This window comes from Cariama cristata, unplaced genomic scaffold (genome assembly GCF_000690535.1).
Source record: "Cariama cristata isolate BGI_N322 unplaced genomic scaffold, ASM69053v1 scaffold2305, whole genome shotgun sequence".
Taxonomy (NCBI): domain Eukaryota; kingdom Metazoa; phylum Chordata; class Aves; order Cariamiformes; family Cariamidae; genus Cariama; species Cariama cristata.
Window position 1 is genome coordinate 1 of NW_009616776.1, and position 24,814 is coordinate 24,814.

At 43.3% G+C, this 24,814-nt stretch overlaps 1 protein-coding gene across 1 annotated transcript; it reads left to right on the forward strand.

The window, feature by feature from the left end:
* Positions 1-555: 555 nt before the first annotated feature.
* On the forward strand, positions 556-23,869 carry MIS18BP1 (MIS18 binding protein 1; the record flags this gene model as incomplete). The annotated part of the gene is made up of 15 exons (XM_009700281.1): positions 556-690; positions 1,690-2,198; positions 3,925-4,001; positions 6,541-6,671; positions 9,897-9,987; positions 10,394-10,557; positions 11,737-11,903; positions 12,915-13,023; positions 14,641-15,520; positions 16,436-16,608; positions 18,821-18,963; positions 21,073-21,221; positions 22,805-22,889; positions 23,511-23,568; positions 23,775-23,869. Coding segments are annotated over 15 exons (2,966 nt in total), but the record flags the coding sequence as incomplete, so codon positions are not given.
* Positions 23,870-24,814: the final 945 nt, after the last annotated feature.

Below are 24,814 nucleotides of genomic sequence, written 5' to 3' on the forward strand. Positions count from 1 at the left end.
GCAACCTGGTCTGGTGGGAGGTGTCCAGGGGGGTTGGAACCAGGTAGTCTTTAAGGTCCCTTCCAACCAAACCATTCTATGGTTCTGGTTTTTTATAAAAAGTGAAAGCTGCTGAAGTTTTCTTTCCTTTTTAACAACAGATTTCCAAAAGGTATATTTTTGCCCTTGCATTATCACATCACAAATTGATAATGACTTTTGATGAAATATCAAAAGGTGTTAGTGTTGGTGCTGTTTGTTAGACCTTACTATTATGAAACACATCCCATTTCTAGTCACCTCCAAACTGCTGTTGATTCCTGTGGGTTGGGTTACATCCAGACGTGCATATGCACACCTGAGGGTGATTCTCACATGCAGCTGAGGCAACGTAACAGCTGACCCCCTGATGGAAAGGGAAAGGTCACATTGCCCATCCGTCTTGGGAAAGAAAACATACTGTTGTATAGTGGAGTTTAATATCTTACAAAGTATGTACATTGCTTCCCATGCCCCCCACATTAAAATGTTTTTCTTCCCCAAATTCAAACATTTTTTTGTATTATTACTTTCCAGAATTACTTGGCACTCGGATTCCTGAGAACCAGACCACAAAAGCACTAGCCATAGACCCTCTTGTATTGGAATCGCCACAGAAGTTCTTCTTGCGTGTAAAGCGGAAATTGCAGCAGCAGCAGCAGCAGCAAAAAGGTACTTGGTATTGCTCTTAAAAACACTTCCAAAACTTCCTTGACTTCAGGGTTTTTGTTCTTGCTTATAACGTCTCGCATGCTTTGGCAGATTATCATTCTTCTTTCTTTGTAGTCTGCGTGCGATGGAAAATGGAGCGTGAAACCTGCGAATCTGCCTTTTCAAACGTGGAGGTGGCGTTAGACTTGCTTTAACTATGCTTTAGGACTGTGGACTTCTGACCTTGAAGCTTGACATTATTAGTCCGTTTGAGTGCACTATCTCCTCTGACAGCAAAAGCCATCTACCTTCAGGCTCCTGAGGTGGTTAAGGGTTCTTTAGAGACTAGTTGTAACGCTTAGCTTTTAATACATAAAGAGAAAAGGTTTGGTTCTGTGAGAAATTATCTTGTATTTGTTTTTTTCCGAATTGTTACTTGATAGCAACCCTGTATATGCTTCTGTCCTGCCATTCAGTTTTGAAAATGCAGATTAAGAAAATGATGCATGGCAAAGTCTTAGTAGTGTTCAACTTCAAAACTGAACTTAATTTATCTGAAAACTCAAACCCCAATGCTTGTAGCTCCCAGCATAGCAGCAGCATGGCTGCAAGTCCAGATCTTGAAGTCTGGAAAGATGGAAATATTTAAGATTCTGGGTTTTGTGAAAACAGATCTTTTTTTTTTGCTCTGCAAGGAAGATACATTAAAGAAAAGATAGGAAGAATGGTAAAGATACACTACTAATAGATACGGTTGGGTTTGGGGGAAAGCAGGATATCTCTAAGTCTTTAATAGCAGGGGTATTGATCTGGTGGTGAGGAAAAGCTAGTCTGAACAAATTCAGAGTGGCTTGCTGTTAATGTTAACAATTGAAATAGGCAGTGCTTTCACAGTTGTTGTAGCGCTAATCAATGCAGCCTCCTCTTACTAAAAATGGAGCTAACTTTATGAATGTGTTTTTTTATTAGTTCTCAAATATCACTAATTTCTTTGTTATTCTTTTTTTTATTAATGGGCAGATCCAACACCTTCAATCCCAACCAAGCAGAACATTCCTCCTTCCACAACTACAGAAAAGTTGTTAGTCAAATCTGCTTTTGCCGAGCAGCTCAGGAATGATCCGACAGAGTATGTGGCCACTGATAAGGATAATCAGGATAATTTCCTTATTGAATCAATTGATGCTGATGATGAAATGTCTCAAAATACAGTGACTAGTTCTGCGACTTTAAACTTCGACCCTTTTGAAAACGGGGATCAGTTACGAGAAAGGTGGGGAAATGGAGAAGCAAAACGTACTGAACTTCATCAAGACAGAAGAGACTGGCAGCCAAGTAATAAGCAAGCTGCTCGTGGAGTAGAAAAGATGCTGGAGACTAATTCTCAAAAGCCCTCTCAGTGCTTATGTAGTATTATGCTCTCTCCTCCCAAACTCCACATTCCAAGGAAGCAAAAGCCAAAAGAAGGCTGTAAGGTCCCTTTGGATAAACCTCATACAGATGAAGTTGCTGGCAAAGCAAACAAAGAGGTGGGAGAACTTAATACTTTAGGGCAACTGATATATTCCTGTGGGCCGCTTGTAGCTCATAGTTGTGATTTTTTTCTTTTCCTTGTCAAAAGTAATGAGCACTCAGAAGAGAATAAACTATTATTTTATTAGATCTTACTAGTAAACACTTTCCCATCAAAAGGATCTCTTTTTTCCCATACTGCAAGATGATGATGTTCAGGGGGTTTTTTTGGCTTTTGTTTTTTTCTTTTTTGCATAAAAGAAGGCCTTTTTTTTTGGTGTTCACAAGCCACAGTATGGGTGAAAGAGTTCTCTACCTGAAGGAGTCTCCTACGTCCTCTCTTTAATACGTTAATTGCCATGTGTTGGTATGATGGACACAAATCTCTGGCCAAACCAGCTCTTGGTTCTCTATGCAAAGCCAAGGAGGAGAAATCTTTCATAGCTGTAGGCTAGGGATGGTTCTAAAGTTAACTGAATCTGTACTGCTGACGGTGAGGTGAAAGTCTTGGCTTTCCTACAGAATAGCCAAACTTCCGTTGAATTAAGTGGGACAAGAATCTTTTCCTAGGAGACTAGTCTGCAGATCTTGTTTTCAATTCAATACGTGCTTGGCAGTATTTACAACTTTCTGAATAAATGCCAAGGAAAGATGTGCTGCATCCCTCAGTGATTACCCAAGGAAACTGGTGGAAGCATACCTTCCCAAGGTTTGAGTTTCCTTTGCTCCCTGGAGAAATCTGTGGGATTGCAGTCCTCTTCAAGTTAAGCAAGTTAATTGTTTCGTTCTCCCTCACCGTTGTCAAGCATGTTTGATATGTTTTCCTGTATTTTTTTTAAAAAAAAAGTTATCTTTATGATGAGTTTTGATTTAGAAGAGGAACAGATATCCGTTCATATTAGATAAGATTTGTAGCCAAGTAGGAGATGCTGAAAGAGCTGCTGTTACTGGGCACTACAGATCTGAGCATTGAGCAGGTGCTGGCTGTACGTGTCAGGTACCTTCCCTCAGTCAGGGATAAATCATTGGTCAGATCTTCAGTGAAATCAAGGCTGATGGTCAAAAGGCAAACATCACGAAAGAAAAGATCTGGAGTTCATTAACTGAAGTTGTGAGGAGAAATGGTGATAGTTTCAGATGTTAAAAAATCATTTTCTGAGAAGCTTTTTAAAAACAAAGTCATAAGTTTCCCATGCTGTTTTCCAAACTGCAACTCAAGTGCAACTGGTTTGCTGGTTATTTAGTGCAAAAGGAAGGTACTGCAGCTGTATGCGTGTCAGTAGTTTGCAATACCAGATATATCCATTTTAATACTGTCTAAGGTTTAGCAATAATGTAGCTAATAAATACAATTTTATTTTTTCATGCTAACTTTTTTTCTGAACAGTAACGGAGAACACATGACAAAGTGTAAGAGGTGTGACATAATGTTGGTATTTTTTGTGAGGAGCGTTTTGGATTTGCTAGAGGTCTTGGCCAATGACTTCGTCTTCTGAAAGTCAACATTACTCAAAAGTTTCTGTAATTTAAACTCCCGTCTTCACTTGTGCATTAGACTCCAGCTTGATTATGCTTCAACGTTTATGTGTATAACGGTTGTTTTCAGTTTCTCTGGTCTGGAGGATGGTGCCTAAATACCTTCTCAAGTTATACAGGAGTTAATTTCTATTTTGTTAATGCCTTGGCGATGTTGCATAGCTTAGTCTAATTTAAAAATGACTTTTTTTTTTTTTTTGGTAACAGAAAAACATCTACTTAACCAGTTGGAGAATTAAAGTGATGGATGGCAACAGTGCAATATGTGTTGAAGGAAAACGGAAGTAAGAAAAAGTTCTCTGATTTAAATGCAATGTTAAACACACTGGTGGGCTTTCAGCATCTAAGCTAGACAAGCTGTACTGTCTTCGCCTAGCTGAGCAGCTGTAGCTTTGAGACTTGTATGCTTGGAATATCTTGGTAACTGTTGGAAGTGGTTCCACACACTTCTACCGCTTTCCTCCCCAGCCACAGGGAACACGGCCCTTTGCTTGCACCCTAACCCTTGTGACTGCTTACAGCTCTTACCATTTTTATAAACACAGTTATCTGTCTTCTGACTGCACACGCCGTTCCTTCAGAGCCTGCAGAGTGGCAGAGCTGCTGCACGGCGGGTGAGGGATGGTGGGGGAGAGGGAACCGTGGCTGGCCTGGCTTAGGTTGGCTTAGGTGGCCATCGCAGCTGCACCTTCATGGAACTTATTCTTAGCCTGTGGTAAATACAAAGTGGTGTTATAGTTTGAACTTCTTTATCGAGGAAGAGATGAATTCCTTCATGTGTGCAAGAGGGTGAGTGCCTACATGCAAGAAATGACTGGTTAAATAGGTATTTCAAAGTCCAGTTCTGAGTCGATCAAAGAGCTTAAGAGGAATAAAGACAAATCTGTTTGTCTAGTAGATCCCCCCAAACTGGTGCTGACTTATGAGCTTCTACTTCATTTCACAAAAATTCTATTTTGTGACTGCTTTAAGTCAAACTTGGTGCAGACTGCCATCACCCAAACGTTCCTGCCATATCGTTTCGGATGGCACTATTACTCCTACAGCTATGTGGTGAGCTGTGACAGCAGCTGATCTACCTGAAGGCCTACTCTGCAGGGTTTTTGTTATGTTTTTGGTCAGATTGTATTCAAATAGGTACAAGATCAGGAAGAGAAGTGTCAGAAAAAAGGAGAGATTTAGCTTGGAATAAAGTTGTTTGAAGACACTGAAAATACACACTTGGAAAAGAGTATTCTACTCTTTCTGTAGTTATTAACTACCTAACAGTTACTTATCTACTGAAAACTCAGACCCTCATTCATCAGCAGTAGCACTGTGAAAGGAAGTAATTCAGTATGCTTCCCGAGCAATGTCAGGAGGCTGTGTATTCTGTGCTGGAGTTCAGAGTAGGAATTGACATTTATTTCATGGCTGTGTAGAAATAAGTGATCCTCTCACTTTGCACCCTTCACTACTAGCCACGTGTTCTCTTTTCATTTGTGTGTATCTGATAAATGTTGCTTACACATGATTTATTTGATTTGCTTTATAGACCCTCTGAATTGGCTTCTGTTAGTATTCTGTGACAAGTTACACAGTTGAATGTTTTCACTTTGTCTTGGGTTTCAGTCCTTAACACTGTTCTGTAGTTTGGTGTGTTGGTTACCGTTGTAAAAGTATATTTGGAAAAAAAAAAAACAACCACCAAACAAAACTCAAAACACTACTTAGATTTTCTACTTTAATGCTTGGGTCTGTCTATTTCTCATGGAAAAGTCCCTTAATAATTTCTTAACAACTCCAATTTTTGCACATATTAGGGCTTGTTCTTCAGTTGTTCTTGTCTTTAAATAGGAAAGTCAGAAATAAACATAATAATCTTAGGGAAAACATACATTTGATCTGTATAATGGTAGTTTTGCATCTTGCGTGATGGTATCACTGCAATAATGAGCTGGACGGAGTCCTTTAGTCCATTTTGCTTCTGCAGCTTAATGTCAAGCTAATGTTCTCTGAGTAACTGTCCTGGTTTCGGCTGGGGTAGAGTTAGTGTTCTTCCTAGTAGCTGGTACAGTGCTGTGTTTTGGATTTGGGATGAGAATAATGTTGATACCACACTGATGTTTAGTTGTTGCTCAGTAGTGCTTACTCTAAGTCAAGGACTTTTCAGTTCCCCATGCTCTGCCAGCGAGGAGGGGCACAAGGAGCTGGGAGGGAGCACGGCCAGGACAGCTGACCCCAACAACCCAAAGGGACATTCCATACTGTAGAACGGCATGGCCAGAATAGAAACTGGGGGAGCTGGCTGGGAGGGGCAGATTGCTGCTCAGGGATGGGCTGGGCATCAGTCGGCGGGTGATGAGCAATTGCATGGTGCATCGCTTGTTTGTATATTCTAATTCTTTTGTTATTATTGTAATTCTATTACTATTATTACTATCATTATTTTCTTCCCTTCTGTCCTATTAAACTGTCTTTTTCTCAACCCACAACTTTTACTTTGTTTTTTGATTCTGTCCCCATCCCACCAGATAGGGAGGAGCGAGCAAGCAGCTGCGTGGTGCTTAGTTGCTGGCTGGGGTTACACCACAACATGACGCTAAGGCTTGTGGCAGTCACCATGCTCATTTTGCCTCCTGTCCAAATATTAGACAAGGCCAGAACTGTTTCTCTTCCAAGCTAAGAAAAGAAAACATAGCATATCCTGCCAGTGTCTATATCGCTGATAAAATATGTAACACTGCCAGTCTCATATGGAATATCAATATTCTAGTTTTAAATTCCTTCTTTTATGAAAACAATGTTTTATTTCTGTTCTTCATGTTATCTGTCTTTTCTTAGAGATATGAATGGTCTGTCTTGGCATAGCAATGCAATTATGGAACGCATAGCATACAACCAAGTTAAAACATCATCTGGCAGTATCTACTTTCTACAGGGAAATATAGATTCAGCTTCGATGAGAAAAGAAGGTAAGAAGATGATTATCGATGTAACACTACAAACTGAGAAAGGCTTCAGATTTATGATTGAACGTTCCGCTGAAGCAAGTGTTTTGCCTTGCCCTGCTAATCAGGCTCGGTGGATATTCAGCACGTGCTGGAAAGTGACTCCAGCATCAGATTTGTAACTACTATCTAATGTTAATTGTAGCTGGCATTTTTAGGGTGCTGCAGTTAGAGAGAGGGCTTTCAGAGCATCAAGTTGGCTAATGGGTACGTTCTTTTAAAGAAACTGAGTTTTGCTAAGATTGCCTTATGTAATTTTGGTTAATGTGTTGGCATTTAAATGGTGCTAAGACATTCAAATAGAGATTGTTTATACACTACTGAAATTACTCTGGTGTTTGCATTCTATTTGTGACTTACTTTCAGTAATTAACGACTAGCTCTGCAACGCTGCATGGAATTTCTGTTTAGAGACAGACTAGTTATGGTGTCAGTGCTTTATAATTTAGTAAACTGATCTATCTTTAGGGTCTAAGTGGTACATTATACCAAATCTAGCAAAACGTCCTGCTTCAGATTGTTTTGAAGCATGTGGAATTTTAAAGGAAATTTAATTTACACACAATGTTAGTGTTAGGCTAGGCTTTATTCTATTTTTCTTGCTTCATCTGCATCCTCTGTGATGTTCATTAGTAAATGAGCTGCTGTGTTCGTGCTTACAGACAGCTCTAGGAACGTAAAGATCCTCTGTGGCATAGATGGAATAAATGCTTGCCTTAACGCAGACATGCCTTGTGCGTGTGTGATCACGCGCTTTCTAAAGGAGCGTATATGCACTCTTTGCTCTTTCAGGCCCAGCACAAGGTGTCCAAAGGTGTGTCTGTGGCTTTAATTTTTTCTTCTCATTTGCAATACTGGGATGCATTCTGATAAATACCTGACTTGGCTGCTCTCTGACTTGAATCTTTTTATTGGTTCCCCTGCTAAATCCTTATATTTGTTTTTATTTTCATATTCTGAGAAGGAAAAGTGACAGCAAGAGACTTCTGAGCAGAGTGGTTCAAGTACTACAGAGGTTTCCGAAGCCTAAGTGTTAATGGACTGTGCTGGGTCAATTCCTCTGATCTTCAGGCTTAGCACTTACAGCAAAACATCCTTCCTTCTCACCTCCCCCTCGCCTCCCAACATCTCCCAACACACAAAAAAACCTGATCATAGGGTCAGTGTGGAAAATACCCTGGAAATACCCTGAACAGATTGAATATTGGTACATGAATCAAAAGAGAAGTTAAAGACAAGCTAATGTAGGTAGAGAGGAGAAGAAATGTGACATCTAAAGTCTGAGGATTTCCCTAAAGCAGTGGTTCTGGCAGCCAGGAACAGCCGGGGCTGTCGGCAGTGGCACCATCGGTTTGTGAACAAGCTGCACCAAGACAGAACTACTTGCCTGTGGAAAATATCTGAGTAATGCGTACTGATACTCCAGGTGACCCCTCAAAGCACTGAAATCATTAATGAGATGTGCTGCAGTAAGAGCACTGGCTCGGCGCTTCCCTGCTTCTGCCTCGTGGTTATTAGCAATCAGGGACTCTGTGCTACCAGACCAACCCAAACAGTACAGACTGTTTAATCGCACAGGCTCTGCCCCGGAAAGGTGTTCTCTGTGGCTGATGTCCCAACAGCCCCGCAGCAGGGTGTTGCGCACGCCCACCCGCCGCCCCCGTGGTGAAATTACAAAGGGAATAGAGATGGTAAATAAAGATCAGTTCTGTGCAGTCCCTTGCAATAGCAGAATAAAGGAAATTAAAAAACCAAACAACCTAGTAAAGGGGAAATAAAAAGTTTTTCACATGTGCATCTCATTTGTGGAAATCCTTGCACAGAGTCTTGTAGATGCTGAAGTTTTACATGAGTTCTGTTGGAGACTGAGCAATTTCCTGGAAGTCAAATTCCTTCAGGGTTTTGAATACATAGAAATTGGTGTCGATTTCTCAGTTGGAGGTTGGGAGGTTGCTTGGAGGGAACATTCCGGTATGTTAGCCTTGCCTCTATACTCTGCCCTCTGCTGTTAGTGTCCTTTCCCTGGTTGGGGCTAGGTGGACCTTTGGTTGTACGCTAACTAAGCTAGTGACAGAGTGCCCTTCTCATGTCCCGTTCTCCTGGAGGAGCTCAGTTACTGGAAGTCTCTGTTGGTGCAGGCTGACATTCATGGCCTTTCACCTCCCAAGATGAACAGTTTGTGGATGTGACTTTTTTTTTTTTTTTCTTCCACTCATGTGCCTGTTGAATGCTTTCCAGTAAAGATGCTGCTTCCCAGAATTTCAGATAAATAGGCTGCTACTTAAGCTTGTTTTCTAATCACTTGTTGCAGACCCTTCGTGTAGTAGTCCGTGACTCTAGTGGCCTCGGTGTCAGAGGCTGAACGCTGCTGGTTCCTTAGACGTTGTGAGCAAGCAAGCGGTGGCTCGGTGTTGTGCTCCTGCACCTGTGCAAGCGCTGTCCTGCCCATGGGAAGGGCACGTGTTAGCCTGCTATCCGCCAGAGTGTCAAACATCCAACGTTTGTTCAGAAAGGCTGGAGCTCAAGTGATGCTTTTTTTCCTTCTCTGTTGCAACAAAGGAATACATTATACTTTTGCATCAGTATTTGTTTTTAGGGTTGTTTTGTTGATTTCAGAGACAAAACTAGAGTCATTCTGTTGTATCTGTACTACCTGAAGAACTTCCCAAGTTTAGAATATTGTTGCTAGATACCTTGACTGCACCTGATCCTGCTGCAGTTGTTCTTTGTCTAAGCCTCATGAACAGGCTGTGTGCTCTGGATGGAACAGCTTCTGTAGCAAAGCAAAATGAAGTTTTCTTCCAAGCAGAGTTTCCTTGATAGGGTAAGTCCCAACAGCTTAGACCTAACCAGACCCCCAAAATCTCAGGTGCTCTGAGAGACTTTGGTACTCTGCAGAGAAGCCACGTGCCAGTCCAGCGCAATGGACGGGGAAAGCTTATGCGTCTGGTTCCCAGGAAACCAGAATGCTGTCTCCAGCTACCGACACCTGTCAGTTATGACCCCTTGGCTGACTTTTCTATGAAGTATGCTGTTCTCTGAAACTAGGGAAACCTGTCTCTCTGGTGTTTAAAGAGGTAGTGAGCTTCTGAGGTATTTACAAAACCGTGATTGTACTGGACGTTATTTCTGCCCTTTCTGATTAAAAGTATTGCTCAGCTATTGTTAATGCTACTCTGTTTCAAACAGGATTTCCCTACCGTTTCATCAAAAGATTTACATATGGGTTTTCCAAAAAGTGGAAGGAATATGTTGAGGAGTTTCTTGAGGAAAGAAGAAGGTAATTTCTTTGGAGAGTCTGTTTCATTGCAATGTTCTTTTAAGTACTGAGATTTTGCTTTTTAAGAATGCTATACCAGAGGAGTATAAAAGATTGTAGATGTGTGCGTGAAGACTATGTTGCAGGCAAATACTGGCCACCGCTTTGGAAGGATACCCTTTTACCTTTCTTCATTATCCTGGTTTGGTTTTGTTCCACTTGTTTACACAGCCTTAGAGGAAAGAGAAGCAAAGAGCTTCACTGATTCAGTGGCTCGCCCGGTGTCTGTGTGAGTACAGCTGCACTGTGCTATTGGGCTTTTGCTGCGATGAGGAGAAGACTTTTGAGTTTACATAAGGTAATGTGTTGTTAAAGGACAACTCCTTCAGGTGTTTATTGTTTCTTTTCTTAAACTCCAAATCATTAGGAAAGAACAAAAACAAAATACTGGTGAGGGTGAAGATGAAGAGAGTGACTCAGTGGTGGGCACGGACGTATTGAAAAATGCAGGAGATTCAGCAAGAGATGTAAAGAAACCTGAAACCAGAAACACCACCTATGAAGTATTATCGCAGAATGATGAAAACGCTTGTGGGTATTTAATAATCCTTTTCTTCAGAAAAGTTGGGGGGGGGGTTTCTGAGAGCTGTTTTCCCCAGCAAAAGATACTTAGTATCTGTCTGCTTTGTATCTCGTTAATCAGGCTGTATGGAAGAGGTAACTAACTGGCCAGGTAGAGTTTTTTGTTTGTGTTCACTTCAACTGCAATGATCAAGAGCGTTGACTTGTTTCTTTATTTGTGGTTTCCTGATGTGCAACAGCTACAACAAGTGTTTAGGGGCTGTCCTGAGGGTTAGCCCGAAAGAAGCAGGAGCTGGTTTTGGTCCGCCGCAGTGGAAGGCAATGACTCCAGAGCTCTTTATTCTGACAGCAAACTTGATTTGTTTCTCCAGTTGCTATTTTGCATAATATACTCTCTCTCTCAGTCCTTCTGGGATGCCCGTGGGATTTAATACCTCCATCGAGGCTCCGTCCGTGGGACTCCCACCCCCTTTTTTTAGCTGGGTTAATTTAAACTTGTATCAAGTCCTCAAGCAGGTTTGTTTTATGGCATCTGAATGTTTTTGCCACAGCTGAGGCATAGTGATGACAACTGGGGATGGACAGAATTGGTTGTGGAAAAATTCATTACTTTGGCTTTGTTTCCAAAGGAAATGTTTGTAAAGCCATAATCTGATGATCAACCCGTTTTTTCCTTGCCTTGCAATGCAATCCTACCTTTGGTAGGGATGCTAATAGCTTTTGGTTTTAACTTTGACTTCTTTTTAATATCTTGTCCTAGGTTGCAACAGGGTCTTGGCCAAACTTTTTTTTAACTACTATTTGTTAATACTATAATCAGATTTTCTGGCTAACACTATAAAAGCTGATTTATTTTTTTCTCTCATTAGTTAGGATTTGTTTGGTGTGACAACTTTTCTTTATCATTCTGCTTCCCTATATGACTTTTACAGTATTTATAATTTTCTAAACAAAGTGAAAAGAAAAAGTTCACAACAGTAAATTGTGAATCGTATTAAGGTATGCTTATTTCTAACCTGAACACTTCAAAGACCAACATAACATTGTGCTAAGTTTTATATTTTCCATGTAGTCAGTGCAAATGAGCTGGTTTAAACACAGTATTGCTCCTATGCTGGTGAAGTCTGCAAAGGTGAATTCCCAATACGATATTTGGGACAAAACTGTAATTCTTGCTTTTTCTTGTAGATACAACACCAAAGCACAGTTCCATATCAAATGACTCAAGCAGAGTTTACACTCGTAGTGGCCGTCTTATTAAACCACCATTAAATTTCTGGTGTGGGCAACGTGAGTTTGTTGATCAGGAACTAAATGTTACTATAGAACAAGGTGGAACAGATTATCTGAGCATGGTAAGATTCTTTTGCGTATTGTTTAAATGTTCCTTAAATATAATGAATAAACTTGACTAGGTATCTAATGGAAAGAGTCCAGCTCTTATAAGCACTTGAAGAGGCAGGAAATCTTGAAAACGTAAAACCATTTTACAACAAACAGAAAAAATAGTCTTAATCTCTGTATTACCAGATAATGGTGGTTGTCTCTAAAATGGGGATAATAGGGAATTAATTCTGGAAAAATAAGTTGGTTGGGTTTGTTTGAAAGATAAATATATCAGAAGGATATTGCACCCATGCAGTGGTTTGGGTCACAGAGGTTCCCAAGTAAAACATTTGCTGTAATGTTGTAAGGCTGGGCCCGTGCCACAGTGTTTCATGGCGGAAGGGACGGCAGTGCTGCCGGGAAGGGCTGGCGTTAATCTGTACTGTTCTCAGTTCTCTCCTTCCCGCGCAGGCTCTCGCATTCTGTACCACCAGGTATTTCCTCATTTCTTGTGTCCTGATCTGTCCAGGTCACCCCAGTTTTGATTGAGCTGTGCTGTTCTTATTTATTGTGACACTTTAAGCAACTCTGATAATATTCTGAGAACAAGTGAAGGAAAACAGCATTCTTTATGGCAGTTGTGAGCTTTTTTTTTTTTTTCTAAGATTAGCTATGATGGAATGGGGGGAGTACTAACAGTAGTCATCAGCTGCAGCAGTGAAGATCAATGTCCAATTTATCACCAACTCAAGCAGTTCTAGGTCTTGAGATTTTAACTTGGGTTTTAGAGTATTTAAATTTAAAGGGAGCCTGGCTGAGTTGCTTTGTATTTGTATATGCATGCATTTGTATACATGTTTGTAAACATGCATTTGTATAAACACTTGTGTTCATCAAATAGTATGTAGTAGATACTGGTCAATGTAGGTGACTTTTAAATCTACCAATCCTGTAAACATTTGGTTTTTTCAGAGCTGGCGTCGGTAGGCTTGCTATGTAATCTCTTGCAGAAGTTTAGATTAAATTGTTTTATTTTGAAGATGTTTAGTAGTGAAAAATCCCAAAGAAAGATGAGCTCCATCTCTAAGAAGAATAAAAGAAAGGAAGTGATGAAGACAACAGAAGAAACACCAAAAAGCCAAAGTAAAGGTAAAAAACTTTTTTTCATGTTTCTTATTTTTTTAAAGTTATTGCCTAGAATCAGTGGGAGTATGAGTTGGGTGCCAGAGCAGTATGGTCATGTCCTGTTAATGCAAAGAAATTATTTAAATCTTTCAATGCTCAATTGCTTCTTCTATGAAGAATTATCAGAGTAGCATTAATGCCTAGTTTTACAGTGCCGCATATAAACCACGTTTGTAAATCACTTCTCTATTTACATAATGGGAACATGCTGATTTCTTTCTGGAAATGGAAACGAAAGGATTATTGGGGGGGAGGTGTTTTGTTTTGTTTTTTAAATTTCTGCTCCTGTACTTTGGACCTCTTAACACAGCTATTAGGTGTGGCTTGAGAGAGCCTGAAGAGAAGCAGAGTTCACCAGTCCAGTAAACTGGTAGTCTGGCTTTGCTTTTTAAGCTGGATGAATTAAAATAAATGAAATGCCTAGGTAAGCAAAAAAAGTGTATTAACAGAGTTTTAAAACCTTTAGTTTTAATAAAATTTGGGAAATAATAGAACCTTGAAAACAATATAAAATAAAAGCAGAAGTTTCTCTTTTAAAGCAACTGCAGCATAAAGAAAGCTTTCGGGATGTTAGTGTTTGCTCAACCTCAGTTGCAGCGTTTTAGCAACGTTTTCTGTTTACTATTTTATTCTCTATCTGTTCGATACTTCCACCTTCCCTTTTGTAGCCTTGATAATCCTAATTCTTTTAGTCTGGAGGCAGTCTGTCGCGGGTGTGAACTGGGCAGGAGCTGGATGCCTCCTGTGCAGGAGGAGCCCTCCCCACTGCGGGCTGCGCTCCCTCGGAGCAGAGGGACACCTGCACAGAATGAATTCAGTGCTTGTAACTGGTTCCACGCTGTGTGCTCTTTGTAAGAGTTGTGTCTAAACGGATATTCTCTGCTTCGTGCCCACCATGCCGAGGAATGGCCTGGCTGCTGGGACGTGCTGTCACGTCTCTGTCATGTAGCCTCTTGTTCCAGAAGAACTTAATCCCAAATACGTAGGAGTGTACGTGTGAGGGCAGAAGGCCTTTACTTCGTCCTTCTGAGATACCTGTATGGGAAAGGAGGCGTAGCGATCTTGGGAAGCTTCACTAGGTGCTGATTTTACTCAGTGATGTTTGCTAAAGTTACGGACATCCCTTAACAGCAGAAATGAGTTTAAAGTTATCTGTCAGGTAACGCTTTGGAAATGGGTTCCAGACAACCTGTGCTATTATATGTCTCTTAAATGGGGAAGGGGATGGCAGTACCGAGCGTGATGAAATGTTTCCTAGCACCACCAATTTCTCTCTTAAGTGACATTTAGCTGTCTTTCAGCGGGAAGCAGCCTTTAATTCATTTTTGTATCCCAACATGAGCATTCAACAGGATATCTCCTTGTCTTGAAGAACTCTAGTGTTCTGTTAATGTGAGGAGAGGCTTCTGCAGAACATGGAGCTGTGCTGCTTGTCTCTTCCTACAGTCTATGTAACAGAAAGGAGATCTTAACACGCGTGGGATGCATTGCATCCCGCGGCAGGCTAGTCTTGCGTGTCTGAGAACCCGGCGATGATTTACATTACAACGTGTGATATTATACTGACATCATCTCTTTCAGGGAAAAACAATGAAAAAGGAGTAAGTTCCAAAAGAGAAACCAAGTCCACTGCAAGCAAGGAGTCCAGGCGCTTCATTTCAGACGGTGATGAAAGTGATCATGCAATCAATAGTACAAAAATTAAAACACAACTTTCTGTTAAGCTGAATTCCTTAAATACTGAAGTACTAAACAAATGCAGCTATAATAGCAGAATCCCAGGAATGACAACGGAAGAGAGAGAAACGGAACATGGAGAACTGACTATGTATCGGCAGACTTACAGGTACTCTTTAAGGTCAGCCAAACAACTTCTTCCAGGCAAGCATTTACCAGAAGAATTGTCAAGCAAAGAGGAGGAAGAGGAGTCCAGTGAAGATGTCCCACTGTCTATCAAAAGGAAAACTAAACCTTTATTAAAACCAGAGACTCAAAACTCTAAATCTTCCTCTAACTGTAAAAGTTCAGCTGATGTAAACAAGGTGTCGTGTGAGCAAAGGGCAGTAAACCACTCCACTGCCTCCCGTAATGTGCTGTTGAGGCAAAGTGTGCCCAGATCCACTGATGGTTCTGATTTAGTTGAAGGAAAAACACCTTCTAGCGAGTCTAGTGCTTCCCATCTGCCCGATAAGATGATGGGAACAAGAAGCAGAATCAACCCTCCAAGGTATTTGCTTCAACCTGACACTGAGTCTGAAACCAATGGAGAGGAGGAAGTTCGTGTAAAAGAAAAGAATTCAGAAGTACCTGATAAAAAAACAAATTGTAAAGTTTCTAATACTGCCAAGTCTTCAGCAGCAAAATCGAGAGAACCTGAGAGGGAAAAGGTGCAGAAATCTTTAGAACTTTTTCCAAAGGCAACTGATGGTTGGTCTGAAAAGGAGTTACAGAAGCTCTACAGGCAAGTGGTTGTCCTGTCTTCGCAGGGCAGTTTCTCTCGGACATTGAGAGGCATAATGTACTGGAGGGTCTGAATGGTCTGGATTTGGATTTTTCAGATTCAGCCTCTTTCCCGTTATTTTAAAGGTTTCCGTTACATTTTAATTCCCTCTTAAAAAATAAATTTTGTTAACAAATTAAAAATAGTGAAATAAAGGGGACAATTGAGTGTTTTCTAAAATAGCTGTCAATGCATCAGCCTATAGCAGCCCCTACCGCTGTCATCAGTGTAAAGTGAGAGGAACACAGATATTAGGCGAAATTTTGTGAATCTACTCCTCTACCTGTTTTTCAAAAACACATACTTAATCTTGTTAAAAGCGATAAGTGTTCCTGTAAGAAAAATTGAAAAGCATGAGTAGGTAAATAATATGGTAAAAGTATCCACATGTATGGTTTAGACAGTAAGGCAGAGGTGGCGTATTCCCTCCCCTAATGGAATAAAATGTTAAACATGATGTGCTTATGTATTTAAGTTTTGTAAAGGGGAGATTAACTGCAAGAATGTTTAATTAACACATTGTCCAATTACTTAAACTATTGGGCAGTATTTAATACGTAATAAAATGACCATATTTGGTTTTGTTTCTTTTAGATTAGAAACCTGAAAAGTCATGAGGTTATGTCTTGGGGAGGGTAGGGGGGGACCTGCTGCAAATAAGGAAGAAATTTATCTTCTAATGGAGCTGTTAACTTAAATTGTCCAACTAAATTTGCATGTTTTAAAGTGTCTGGACAAGATGCCAGAGAGTAGGTTCTCTCCACCCAAGGCACTGTGTCCTTTCTAGGCAGGGCAGTTGGTCTCTGGGTATTTTATGTGGCAGGGTTGTGTGGGTTCTTCTGCGTGACGAAGGTCGCGGGTTTGTTCTCTTGGCAGGGCCATTGCTTCGTTTCCAAAGCACAGGAATGGCTTCTGGGTGGAGGTGGCCATGGCGGTGGGCTCTCGCTCTGCTGAAGAATGCCATCAGAAGTACATAGAAGAACAACAGGCAAAAGGTTCCAAAACGCATGCCAAGAAGACCACCACTTCAAGAAAGCTAGAACAGAAAGGTACTGACGTCTTGTTTCTGGGTATTTTGTTGTCTTCAAATAATTTTAAATTTGGTATTTATTACGTAATGAGAGATATAGACATAAATGCACATCAGGGTCTGATAGTGAAGGAGGCCATCTTCTACAGAATAAAGGTTTGTTGCAGAGCTCAGAGGATGTCGTAAATGACTGAAGTAACAAGAAGATAAAGGATATTTTTAGAGTTTTCTAGTTTTTGGCATGATGAGAAGACTTAAATTGGCCTTGCAACCTAAGGGAAAATAGCTGTTTATATCCTCAGAGGCTCTTGGAGGCCTAGTAGCTAACGAGCTACTGGTAGAGCTACCTATCCAAAAAGGACACGGGGAGCTCAGGTGCACTAAGGGCAGCGTGGAGTAGGAACAGCAAAGTTCCATTCTCTGGTGCCTGGCACTGACGTGCCTGTTGCTGTTTCCTGTCCAGTTCCGAAGTCAGGAATTCCTGTTTAGGGAGAGCAAGCACGCTCTGAAGTGAAAGGCACGAGATGCTCAACCCAGTCATTTACCAGAGGGAAGGTCGCGATCGCTTGGTAAGCGCTGAAGTGAGGAAAGCCATTTGATAGCAATGCCTCTCGCTGACAAGGCGACGCCATTGTGCAGCCATTGGAAGCTGAAGCTCTAAGTGTTACAGAGCTGTGGGCAAAGATAACTCTGGTGATGTTCCTCGGTGTTTAAAGCTGTGCATCGGTCACCATTTACTGAAAAGCATTAAAATCCTTTTTTCTGCCCAAATGAGGTGATCCAGGTTACTCACGGTTACTGGACTTCACGCGGGAAAGGTTGACTCCAGTTATGTAGTCCCCGTAACGCAGAACCGACTCGATGGTCCCAACAGGTTCCCCTGCCCTTGAAGTCCGTGAGCTGTGATTTTGTGCAGACTTAGACAAGCAGCGGATTGAGGGTTCACGTGCAGGACAATGCACTTCATTTTACTTGAACGTTTCTTTGAAATGTTTGTCCAGTTACAGCACTTGTGTGAAAATCTGCTGGGCATCAGTTTTGTCATGAATTTGATAGTGGTGGTATGGTTCTCAAGTGTTTTGGAGCATAGATAGAAACTATCTTACTTTGACTATTATGGCATCAAAATTCCCTGCACTTGTGTGATTAGGAAAGCTTTTTCTAATGTTGCTGATCTCCTATAGAGAATGTTTTCCTGTTTCACCCTGGTATTAGACATTATCAGACTGCAGCTTAACAGACGACACAATTGTTTTGGTTAGTGAGTGTTCACAAAGGGTCAGTCTGCCCCAGTGGTTTTAAGGTTTTTTTGCTTTGAGGAGAGCAGTGATTGGGACCTCTTGGACTCACCTGGACCTTTTCAATACTAAGACACTCTAAAATGGCTGTAGCAAAGCAAAGGACTAAATGCAGTCCTGCATAATACCAAGCAAGGAGTTTTCTTGGCAGTTAGGAGCTGTTCATTGGCTTTCTCCCAGAAAGCGAGTGCATCCTGTTAACGATGAATCTTAGCATAGATACAAAAATACTTTGTTCCTCTGAAAATCTGTGAACTGTGGATTAATTTTCTTCTTTACTTGACTGTCTGCATAAGCAGCTATTTTAGGTTTTGTCTGAAGATGAGGATACTGGGAAGATGTTCTTCTAAATTTGCCCAGAAGGTAACTTGTAACGGAAAGCAGAGGATAGGAATACACACACCACCAGTGGAAGTGACCAAGTCCTTTCTTTCCTTCGAGTAGGTTTAATGGCTGATTGTTTAGGTGCGGTAACAGGACTAAGGTTTGCGAAGGATACAACTGTATATGCTAAAGTCTCAGATAAGTGTTCCAGAAACCTCCTGTTGAGGATGCGAAATTGGTCTCTGTGCAGCAGAGCTTTTGTTTGAGCAATTTATGCCTCTTGACGTGGGCGATAAATCTTGATGTCTTTTGTCTCTAAAATGCAGCTGCATGGATAATTCTCTTAAAACCATAATAAAATAGCTGAGGTATGACACTTGCAATGGCTATGTAAGGCTCTACAGTAAGCTCACAATTAAGATGTATTGTAGAAATTCGTTTTGAAAGCATAAATTGTATAAGAACACAAAGGATCACAAAGAAGCTATAAGGCATTTCTACAAAGGACAGCCGGGACTCTGTACCACTAGCATTAATGGTAATTAGCGAATTTTAAAACCACGCTACATAACTGATGTCTTGGAACAATTAATATTTTGATTCCTGTAGATAAGAAAGAGCCAGTTACGATAACTGCCAAAATGGGAACCTTCAAAAGAAAGCAGCAGATGAGAGATTTCCTGGACTGTTTGCCGAAGGACAACCATGATGATATTTTCACTGCAACGCCCTTTCAGAATAGAAGAGTGAAGGTAAATCTGGGAAAACAGCCTATCTATGCCTGTGCTCTTCTGGTTGGTATTTCAAGGGTGCGTTACGAGTCTGCTGGTTCAGCTCCGTCCGTAACGTCTTGCGGATGTGGAGGAAGAGGCTTATTCCCATGATTTGTTACTGCAATATTTGGATTGTCAGCAGTGAGAACGGGTGGAACGTGGCTTCCGCAGAGAAGCGTTACAGTTGAATGGATGTGTAAAACCAGTCGGTGGTAGGGGTGGCCCTTCTGCCTCTGTGCGGGAGGAACTTCTGCTGCTGTGAAGCGCTGGTTGTGCAGTGATACCGCGGTCCTGGGGACAACCGCCAGATCCTTGTGCTGTGGAGCCGGGTACTTTCTAAAGCCACGCTGATACTTAACAGGATTTTCTTTCTTTCTCTTCTCTCTGCGCATCTCATATTTAAAACCACTCGCATCTCGATGCTGTCTGGGGATGCGTCTCTCTTTGGGAGTTCTCTTATGCTCTCGCCCCGGCCCTTGCCTGTTGTTCACTTGCTCTCTCTGATTTGTTGCCTGTTTGGGCAGAAGAGCTGCCTTGTTTCCTTGGCCAGGCTCACTGTCAGCCACCGAAGCAGGCAGAATGCCCTCCCCTCCCGCTCCACCGGCAGCCCCCAAACATACCCTGCAGATGGAGAGCGCTACCGCATCGCTCTGATAAGCCTCCACTTCGCTGTGGTGAAGCGCGATTATGCACTCTAGATGTTAGTTAAGACTCTGCTTTCATATGTAAAGAGAAAGTCCCTCATTTATCAAGAGAATGACTTCATTTTTTTCCCCTGTAGAGAATTTTTAAAGTAGTATTTCATGATGCATCTAGACCAAGCTAGCTCTCCCTATTAGAACTAGCACCTCCGTTCCAGCAGGGGCTCCAAGCGACACCTGTCCGTCTCTTGATAAATTGGTTCTTTTGTGGTTTTTCTCTGTAGCAACAGCGCATTTCTTATTCTGGCACGCATCCAGAGGCAGAGTAACACCATGGCTCGTTGGAAGGTCAGAACTTAAGCAGTGTTAACTTTATTGCTTTCCATGAACTGCAGTGTGCTAGGGAGAAATCCCCGTGACCAGTACCAGCAGATTGGCTATGAAAGAATTGATGCATCCGTGTCCAGGACACCCGGTTTTTGCAGAGGGATTCTCCAGGAGACTCCTCTTTGAGTAGAAAAGAGTTCCTTCCCCCCAGCCCCGAATTAATTTTGCCTAGCCTGTGCTGCACAAAAGAGACTAACCTCCTGCTGTCGTGTGTGGTGAGAGGTGTACCTCCAGAGAGAGGTTCTCTGTCTTGAGAGTCACGAGCGGATTTCCCTTCCCTGAACGAGTCCAGCCCCTCCTCGAACCCATGCCGACTCTTCACATCTGCAACTTCTTGTGCTCAGTTCCAGAGCTCAATTTTTTGCTGTGTGAAGAAGCACTATCTTTTATTTGTTCTGAACTTGCATCTGCTGACGTTGTCCTCCTCTTCTCATGAGGAAGAGACGGTGAACAACTGTCCTGGTCCCTGTTCACCCGTTGTGTCTCTCCCCTACCAGGACCTGCTGTGCTTTTGATCATCTGTGGTGCTCCTCTCTGAACCTTACCGGTTCTCCTCTCTCTCCAAAATGAAAGAACCAGAAGTTCACCGAGTAATCCTGAAATCCTCCTCCTGAGTAGCAATGGTCAGCTTTGAGCTTGTAAATTTAATCAGAAATTATTTTTTAATGCATAGTAGCAGCCAAAAAAGGCCAGCAAAATGTTGGGCATCAACGGGAGGAGTATTAAGAGCAAGATGGAGGCATCACTTGGCTGCGATGTCGAGTCCTTGCATACCCGTGTTGTGTGTACTGTGCGCATTGCTGGCTTCTGCATCTCAAGAGGGACATAGTGGAGTCAAAAAAGCTGCTGCAGTGAGCAAGGGAATGGAGCGACTGCCTCTTGAGGAGAGAACAGGGAGTCTGGGACCCCTGCCTTTGGGGAAGAGGGACACAACCGAGGTTCACAGAGTCGTGAGGAGGCTGTGTCCTAGTGCCGCTCTGAGACAGATCCGTGAGAAGTCTTTTCAGCAGGCTGCTGTTAAAAAGGACAGGTCATTGATTGCTCTGATGTGGCTTTGTAGTTGCCAACGTTCCGGGGAAGCCAAGATGATGATGATGACGACTTTGCACTTACGGACAACCCAATTACACCTGCCTCAGCTGTCTTCCCTCTGGTGAAAACCCCTCAGTGTGAGCATATCAGCCCTGGTATGCTGGTACCCATCAACAGGTAGGAACTGTACTACTGCTCCTCTGCTAACCTTTTCCTTTCTCATTTTCCCCAAGATTGTGTTTTGTCTTCTGAGAAAGATCACTCTTGGAACTGTGACGCCACCTCACTTCCAGACTCAGAGCATGCATAGGAAATCACAGAATCACATTATCATCAGGGTTGGCAGGGCCCTCTGGAGATCACCCAGTCCAACCCCCCTGCCAAAGCAGGGTCACCTACAGCAGTTGCACAGGATCACATCCAGGCGGGAGAGGGAGCCCCCACGGCCTCTCTGGGCAGCCTGTGCCAGGGCTCTGCCACCCTCACAGTACAGAAGTTCTTCCTCATGTTCAGGTGGAACTTCCCGAGTTTCAGTTTGTGCCCGTTGCCCCTTAACCTGTCGCTGGGCACCCCTGAACAGAGTCTGGCCCCATCCTCTTGGCACCCACCCTTAAGGTATTGATAAGCATTGATGAGATCCCCTCTCAGTCTGCTCTTCTCCAGGCTGAACAGACCCAGTGCCCTCAGCCTTTCCTCATCAGGGAGATGCTCCAGTCCCCTCATCATCGTCATTGCCCTCCACTGGACTCTCTCCAGTAGTTCCTTGTCTGTCTTGAACTGGGGAGCCCAGAACTGGACCCAGCACTCCAGATGAGGCCTCACCAGGGCAGAGTAGAGGGGGAGGAGAACCTCCCTCGACCTGCTGGCCACACTCTTCCTCATGCACCCCAAGGTACCAATGGCCTTCTTGGCCATGAGGGCACATTGCTGGGTCACAGGCAACTTGTTGTCCGCCAGGACTCCCAGGTCCTTCTCTGCCAGGTTGCTCTCCAGCAGGTCAGCCCCCAGCCTGTACTGGTGCATGGGGTTATTCCTCCTGAGGTGCAGGACCCTACGCTTGCCCTTGTTGAACTTCATCAGGTTCCTCTCCGCCCAACTCTCCAGCCTGTCCAGGTCTCGCTGAATGGCAGCGCAGCCTTCTGGTGTGTCAGCCACTCCTCCCAGTTTGGTATTGTCAGTGAACTGGCTGAGGGTACGCTCCGTCCCTTCATCCAGGTCGTTGATGAGTAAGTTAGAAGCTGCACCCAGTCCTTAAGGAATTTGTTGAGAGAAAGGTCTTCCCTTTGATGGCGTGTGCCGTTTGAGCTGCTTGCCTAAGTGTGGGCAACACAACCAATGCCAATCACGTGTCCTTTTGCTCTTGGAGAAGGTAGTGAGTGCGCTGGGCTTCAGCCTCAGCAGGGGTTTCTCTGCTCGTTTTGAGTCTTAACCTGTTAACCCAATTGCTTCAGACTTTACTGAAACTGGAATCGTCTTGAAACTTGCCGAGTATGTGACATCTTACCTAAAGGACAAGAAATGAACTTTGGGAAGATGACGAAGCTTTGTCTGATACTTGCATTAGGAGTCCTAGCATGTGATCTAATTAAGCAGTTCTGTGGTGTGACTCTCAGAGCTGCTGTTATATTTAATTGACCAACAACTGGTTTTAATGGCCATGCTAATTTTCTTTCTGAATTAGCACTGTACGTATAACGCCTTTGGCTGTATGCAGTGAATTCCGTAGGCGGTGACACTAACGTGCGTGCTTACATCGGCAGGAACGATTGCGACAGGCACCTGTTCAGGATGCAGAAGCAGCAGCAGGGCAGCAGAGGCACCTGGGGCAATGTCAAGAAGACATCGGTAATGCTGGTTTCCTTCAATGTTGCCTAGTTCCGCCTTCACCAGGCAAGGTTTTGCTAAGCGGCAGGCACAAGAATGCCGGGATCACAGAGCGGTGTGTACAGTCAAGAGGGAAAACAGGGCCCCTCCCGCGCTTCCTCCCAAACTTTGGGGTTTTGTATCTACTTCGCTTGGAGAAAAGTTTTCTCTTAGAAAAGAGCTACTTACTGGCAAGATTAAATACGTTGCTTTTTTTCAGGAGTTGTAATTTTGAATTCTGTGATCTGTAGGTACATTAAGTTCCCCGTTACATTCTTCTGTACGCTGGGAAAGGAAACAATCATCCTCACCTTGTATCAGATAATCCGTGAATTTATGTATGTATTCCTTCCGTATCCTAGGGTTTGTAATCCTTCTGGCTGTTGATGAACAGCGGCGATCCCAGCAGCAGGACAGTGGCTCGTGCCTCCAGTGTAGCGAAGGCAGTTGTGGTAACTGAACAGGGTCAACTTTTAGTGCAGCTGCAGCACGGCGCCAGGGCAGCCTAATTCCAGTGCCGGGCTGAGCCCCCGCCAGCCCCCCGGCTGCTGGATGCTGCCCGCGCCGGTGTCTGAGCAGAGCCCTTTTGTCCTTTTTTATCAGGCCGGAGAGGTGCTTGGTACGCCAGCTTCGCACAGGACCAAGTTCAGTCTTGATAAAAGTAAGTGGGCTTTGTTTCTCCTCCTTCGTTTCAGGCTCCTTCTCTCACTTTCACCTCACCGCTGGCTTGTCGGGTGCCCACAATCTGTGCGCGTAACACTTTTTCCCCAGTCTGTTTCTCACGAGCGTCTTTGCTTTTTGGACCCTCTGTAACTGCCTGTCAGGCGGTGGCAGACACGCCAATAACCCCCGGTTTTCTCATCGCAGAAGTGAAACAGGCCTCGATTGTGGGGAAGCTCTTTGTGGCTGAGGCAACGGACTCATCAGATGAAGAGGAGGACGATTCCTGTTTTTCCATGTAATGAACTTTGTGGGTTTTATTAGTTCAACCTCTGGTACAAAGCAAAGGGGTCTGGCACCCCTCCGCAGTGGTGTTCCTGTCCTGTTAAGAGTTCAGTTTGGAAAGCCTGACCTGCAGTGTTTTTATGCATTTTAACACACACCCCCCATTGCCTGCCCAGCCATGTTTGTCATCTCCCACAGGCACAAAGGGCTCGGGCTTCTCCTTACCGTTACCCTGCTTCTCCTGGGGGAGGGAGAAATGCGCACCACTACCAGCTGCTGGCAAGGTTTGCTTTGTTTTACGATAAAATACCTTGAAATACAGATGTACAATAAATTTATAGTAGTACAGATGTAAACTAATTGCAATTGCTTTTCAATTTCCTGTAGTGAGAGTCTGAATTTTTACATTTCCTTAATGTAATAAAAAAGGACAAATTATTTTACTCGCGTGTGAATTGGACTCTTTGTGGGAGAGCGGCAGCATGCACAAGGTGTCCCTCAGGCTTGTCGGTCTTGTTACCTGGGCCTGTCAAGTTTTCATCCTCGCTTTTGTTTCTAAACAGGCGTGAACGGCAGACGCCAGCCCGGTGCTGGTCCGTACTGGACCCACACCCTTCTCTCTTCGTTTCCCTCACTGCTCTTCATGAACACGCTCCAGAAAGGGAGAGGAAGGAATAAAATACCTGTTCCTCTGCCAGGTGGCCACGGTGTGGCAGCAGCAAGCCACGCGTGTCCCAGGCGGCCCGTGGGTGGGGACCGGTGAGGCAGCGGTCGCGGGCAGCTGCGAGCCCACCTCAGAACAAGGGCACGGACCTGCTGCCCGCGGCCTCCCGGCCCTGCTTCGGACCAGCAAAGCCTTCGGTGTTCTGGGCAAGAGGGATACGGAACGTTTGGCAATTCGCTTTTTTCCTAGGAAACGCGAGTACCAACCTTGCTGTAAGTGGCAAGGAACTGCAGTGCCC